Source organism: Eimeria tenella, genomic scaffold (assembly GCF_000499545.2).
Source record: "Eimeria tenella Houghton genomic scaffold, Eth_scaff9, whole genome shotgun sequence".
NCBI classification, from domain to species: domain Eukaryota; phylum Apicomplexa; class Conoidasida; order Eucoccidiorida; family Eimeriidae; genus Eimeria; species Eimeria tenella.
In genome coordinates, this window is record NW_013543465.1 from 151,022 (window position 1) to 156,788 (window position 5,767).

General features: G+C 46.5%; 1 protein-coding gene across 1 annotated transcript; it reads left to right on the forward strand.

Moving 5' to 3' along the window:
* Positions 1 to 1,093: 1,093 nt before the first annotated feature.
* ETH_00008555 (uncharacterized protein) lies at positions 1,094 to 3,594 on the forward strand (the record flags this gene model as incomplete). The annotated part of the gene is made up of 5 exons (XM_013378524.1): positions 1,094 to 1,256; positions 1,452 to 1,592; positions 1,867 to 2,050; positions 3,021 to 3,082; positions 3,452 to 3,594. The coding sequence occupies 5 exons, from the start codon at positions 1,094 to 1,096 to the stop codon at positions 3,592 to 3,594; spliced, it is 693 nt and encodes a 230-aa protein (XP_013233978.1).
* Positions 3,595 to 5,767: the final 2,173 nt, after the last annotated feature.

Sequence of the window (5,767 nt, forward strand, 5' to 3'; positions counted from 1 at the left end):
GCAGCAGCAGCAGCTGCTGCTGCTGCTGCTGCTGCTGGTGCTGCTCGGTGTGAGGAGACAGCAGCAGGAGACCTCGGTGTCTCTAGCGGGGACTCTGTCTCAAAATGGCAGCAGACAAAGACAAATGGATTTGTTTTTAAATTATTTATTTTCTTTTTTGTCTGTATGGACACTGTGAGTTGCTGCTGGGTGTCGGGCCGCGGTATTTGCGGTGTACGTACACCTCAAGTCTGCGGCGGCGCCGCTGCTGCTGCTCGCGGCGCTCCGGCGCAGCTCCCGGATCTTTTTGAGCTCAAATTGAACAATTAAATTGAAAATAAACTCGAAATAATGCTTTTTGGTCTTTAAATTAATTAAAAAGGAGCAAAAGGAAGCAGTTTGGCGGCGGCGCGGGCCGCAGCCGCACGGGGTGTATCGACAGCTCAGCTCACTGACCAGACCGCCGCTGCATGTGCCTTCTTTTCATTTTTAATTTTCTCCATTTTACCCCTCCCCAGTATCTTTTCCATTAATTGCGTCTTTGCGTGTCCCCGGCGGGCTTTTCCGCAAAAAACCAGCCCCTAAACCCTAAACCCTAAACCCTAAACCCTAAACCCTTGACCGCCTGCAGCAACCCCGACTCGGTCTTCCAGAACCGCCGCAAACCCCCACCTGACTTTTCGTGTTTTTGCAAAAACCAAAAGCGCTGAAAGAAAGGCAATAAAAGGGTCTCGGGCCGGCGCCGCGCGGGACCCCCAGGTCGAGGGTTTAGGGTTTAGGGTTTAGGGTTTAGGGCAAGGGGCGGGGGTTTCAAGACTAAGCAAACTTTTACTTTCTTCCGTTTGCTGCTGCAGCTGCTCTCAGGCTCTGCGGCCTTTGTCTAGCCTCCCCTGAACCTCCTGTGCCCCCTGTCTCCTTTTCTCCCCCCTCCTGACCAAACCCTAAACCCTAAACCCTAAACCCTAGGGCCTCAGCGTGGAGGCGCTTTTCTCTTTGTTGTGTTCCTCTTCCGGTGCCGCGCGGCCGCGGCAGTGCCCCTTGGCGGTGGCAGCGGCGCCTGCCGTCCCCGAGGGTTTAGGGTTTAGGGTTTAGGGTTTAGGGTTTAGGGTTTGGAATGGCGAATCTGCTGCTAAGCATTGCAGCCCGCGGGGCCGGCCTGGGGGCCAGCGCCTTCACTGGGGCTTTCTCTTCTTTCTTTTCAAACATTTCGGGAAGTTGTTTTGGGAGTTTAAAGGACTGTTGCGTTTGCCCGCACCCCACGGAGTGCGGCTGCATCGGTAACCCTAAACCCTAAACCCTAAACCCTAAACCCTAAACCCAAACCCCAGACGTGGGCCCGGCGGAGCAGGCAGGGCGTGGGGGCTGTTTCTGGGGCCGCGGGCGCGCGGGGCGGCGCGGGGCAGGCGGGGGAGACTCTAGGGTTTGGGGTTTAGGGTTTAGGGTTTAGGGTTTAGGGTTTAGGGTTTGCGCAGGGGCGGTGAGCTACTTTCTGGGCTGCCAAGACCACCGCAAGTTCAATTTAATTGTCGAAGTCCACGAGCTCGATCGTTTGCAAAAAGGGGCTCCAGTGTTTTTGCAAATCAACGTAGGCCGCCAGCAGGTCCTCACCAAGGGTAAACCCTAAACCCTAAACCCTAAACCCTAAACCCTAAACCCTAAACCCTAAGCCCTAAACCCTAGACTATGAATCAAGCCGCATAACAGGTCTCCCCTTTCCGCTCTCTCCCGCCTCTGTCCCTGCGCAGAGGCGGCAGGTTTTAACCTTCAGGGTTCAGGGTTTCGGGTTCAGGGCTTAGGGTTTCGGGTTTCGGGTTTCGGGTTTAGGGTTTAGGGTTTAGGGTCTAGGGTTTAGGGTTTAGGGTTTAGGGTTTAGGGTTTGGGTTTCAGATATAGCGGTGTCGGGCAGCAGCGCGTTGGTGGAGGAGCGTTTGTTCGTGAAAGTTCGCCAAGTCGACAAAGAAGTGAAAATGCAATTAATGAAAAAAGGAGTTTTAAAAACAGAATTAATTGCAAGTTTCAAAGTTCGAGTCAAACAAGACCTTTTCGACAAACACTTTCCCAAGAGGCAGTGGTGACTTTTTATTTTTAATTTTATTTCTATTTTATTTTTATTTTTGGTTTTTATTTGTTTTCTTTTTTTGTTTTTGTTTTCGTTTTTGTTTTTGTTTTTGCTTTCGTTTTTGTTCTTGTTTTTGTTTTTGTTTTCGTTTTTGTTTTTGCTTTTTATTTGTTTTCTTTTTTGTTTTTGTTTTTGTTTTGTTTTGCTTGTTTTGTTTTCGTTTCGTTTTTGTTTGTTTTTTGTTTTGTTTTTGGTTTGTTTCTGTTTTTTTATTTTTGTATTGTTTACTTTGTTTTGTTTTTATTTTGTTTTCTTTATTTTACTTTTGTTTTTTTCTACTCTTTTTTTTGTTTTTTTCTTTTATTTTCATTTCGTTTTCTTTTGTTTTTTGTTATCTGTTTTAGTTTTTTCTCCACTTTTTTTTGCATTTATTTGTGTGTTTGCTTCTGTTAGCTTTTTTATTTATTTTGGTTTTTGTTTTATAATTTTGTTTTTTTAAGAATTGGATTTTTTATTTTTCCACTTTCCAAAATTCCATTTCTTTCTTATTAATATATCTCCAGCATCTCTCTTATTTTTTGAAATTTAATTTCCATTTTTATTTTGTTTTTACTATTACTTATTTATTATTATTAATTAGTATTTATTATTATTTGTTACTACCTACTATATTATTTATTATTAATCATTATTTTTATTGTTATTTATTATTATTTATTGTTATTTACTATGTATTAATTCTTTTCTTTTTGTGTTCATCTCAATTGTCTCCTTTTAATTCATTCCATTTTACCTTATTATTTCTCTCGTTTTATTTTATTTTTAATTTTTAATTATCTTTTTATTTCTTTTTTAAATTCAGAGCATATCATTTTAATTAATTTCAGTTTAAAATATCCCTTTTTAATTATTTTTAATTTAAATTATCTTTTTTTCACTTTTTAATTTAATTTATTTTTATTTATTTGTCCCCTTTTTAAAGGCTGACGATGACAGCAGTGCGCGGCGTCAGCAACGTGAAGGCTCTTGTCTCTTTTCACTACAGTGAGTTGCAGCAGCAGCAGCAGCAGCAGCAGCAGTGATGGTGGCAGCAACAGCAGGAGTAGAAGAAGTGGCAGCAGCAGCAGTGGTATTAGTAGTAGCAGCAGAAGAAGAAGCAGTAGTAGTAGCAGCTGCAGCAGTAGTAGTAACAGCAGCAGAGCAGCAGCAGCAGCTGCTGCTGCTGTTGTTGCTGCTGCTGCAGCAGAAGAGCAGCAACAGCAACAGTAGCAGTAAAGTGGGCGAATTAACTTGTGACAAATTAAATAATAAACTAAATAATGGGCTACGTTTTTCCTGGTCGGCGCATTTGAATACGTTTATTTTGCTGCTGCTGCTGCTGCTGCTGCTGCTGCTGCTGCGGTGTGTGACCAGTGGACCCGTCGCTGCCAGCTGCGCAGTCGCCGCTGCTGCAGCAGGCGATCCTTCTGGCGCAGCAAGAAGCAGAGGCAAAGAAGGAGCCGTTCAACTTGGTAAGGCAGCAGAAACAGCAGCAGCAGCAGCAGCAACAGCAGTAGCAGCAGCAGCAGCATTTAAAGGGAAATAAAAGCACTAATTAGACCGTTTGCTGCTGCTGCTGCTGCTGCTGCTGCAGGACTTAGCCTCTATGGGGGAGAAGGAGCGTCTTTGTTTTTTTTCGAAAGTGCTGGAGGGGCCGCTGCAGCGAATGGCAGCTTCTGGCACAGCCTGGACAGACCTTTACTTCAAAGCCGTCGAAACCAAAAAGGGTGCGTTGCTGCTGCTGCTGCTGCTGCTGCTGCTGGGTGTCTGGTGCTGCTGGTGGTTTTGGCTGCTGCTGCTGGTTCTGCAACTGCTGCTGTCGGTTCTTTTGCTGCTGCTGCTGGATCTGCTGCTTCTGGTCCTGCCGTTGCTAGTTCTGCTGCTCCTCGTTCTGCTGCTGCTTCTGGTTCTGCTGCTGCTGCTGCTTGTTTTGCTGGTGTTGCTGCTTCTGCGTGTTCTGCTGCTGCTCTTTCTGCTGCTGCTGGGCTGCTGCTGCTGGTTCTGCTGCTGCTGCTGCGGCTGCTGGTTCTGCAGCTGCTGCAGCTGGTTCTGCTGCTGCTGCTGCGGCTGCTGGTTCTGCAGCTGCTGCTGCTGGTTCTGCTGCAGCTGCTGCAGCTGCTGGTGTTGGCACTGCTGCTGCTACTTCTGCCACCACTGGTGCTGTTACTCCAACTACTACTGGTGCTGCTGCTGCTGTCACTATTGTTACTAGTACTAGTATTACTGCTGCTGCTTCTGCTGCTGCAGCTGCAGCTACTATTGCTGCTGCTGCCGCTGTTGCTGCTGCCGCTGCTGCTGCTGTCGCTGCTGCTCTTGCTTCTGTTGGTGTGGCTGATATTTCAATATGATGTTTTCACAAAATAAATTCGTTCTTTCTTTGTATTTGCAATTACAACAGCCACATTAAATAAATATAAAAATAAAAATAAAAATTAATTTAATTCAAATTTAAATTAAATTAGAAATTCGAACAAAGATTTTAATTGAATGTTAAAAGTTTGCACTTCAATTTTCTTTTACTTCGCTGTTTAGACTTTTAGCATTAAGCGGCGAATTTGGGGCTTGCGGGACACATATGAGCCAAACTCTACACCCTCTAGGGTTTAGGGTTTAGGGTTTAGGGTTTTGCGTGAAAGGGTTGCCTGAATTAATGCCTTCTAAGCGTGTCTTTCCCCCTCTATCTATCCAGAGTTTAGGGTTTAGGGTTTAGGGTTTTGGGTTAAGGGCAAAGCAACCACCCAAATTATTGGCGTGGACGATTCTCTGCTCCAGGGTTCAGGGTTTAGGGTTTAGGGTTTAGGGTTTAGCGCGAGAAAATTTTCCAAATCCACCATCGCCTTCCACGCCCGTCTCGTTTATCTTCAGAGTCTTGGTACTCCATATTTTCTTCATTTTGTTTCATATTTAGGGTTTAGGGTTTAGGGTTTAGGGTTTAGGGTTTGCGTGCAGCCCGGTGGGAGTGGGTGTGTTGGAGCAGCAAGCAGGCGTGCTCCAGCGACGCAGCTGCTTTGAATAGACGCTCTTGCGTGCTTGCTTGTGCAGTGGCTAGGGTTTAGGGTTTAGGGTTTAGGGTTTAGGGTTTAGGGTTTGCGTGCAGACCGGTGGGAGTGGGTGTGTTGGAGCAGCAAGCAGGCGTGCTACAGCGACGCAGCTGCTTTGAATAGACGCTCTTGCGTGCTTGCTTGTGCAGTGGCTAGGGTTTAGGGTTTAGGGTTTAGGGTTTAGGGTTTAGGGTTTGCGTGCAGACCGGTGGGAGTGGGTGTGTTGGAGCAGCAAGCAGGCGTGCTACAGCGACGCAGCTGCTTTGAATAGACGCTCTTGCGTGCTTGCTTGTGCAGTGGCTAGGGTTTAGGGTTTAGGGTTTAGGGTTTAGGGTTTAGGGTTTAGGGTTTGCGTGCAGACCGGTGGGAGTGGGTGTGTTGGAGCAGCAAGCAGGCGTGCTACAGCGACGCAGCTGCTTTGAATAGACGCTCTTGCGTGCTTGCTTGTGCAGTGGCTAGGGTTTAGGGTTTAGGGTTTAGGGTTTAGGGTTTAGGGTTTGCGTGCAGACCGGTGGGAGTGGGTGTGTTGGAGCAGCAAGCAGGCGTGCTACAGCGACGCAGCTGCTTTGAATAGACGCTCTTGCGTGCTTGCTTGTGCAGTGGCTAGGGTTTAGGGTTTAGGGTTTAGGGTTTAGGGTTTAGGGTTTGC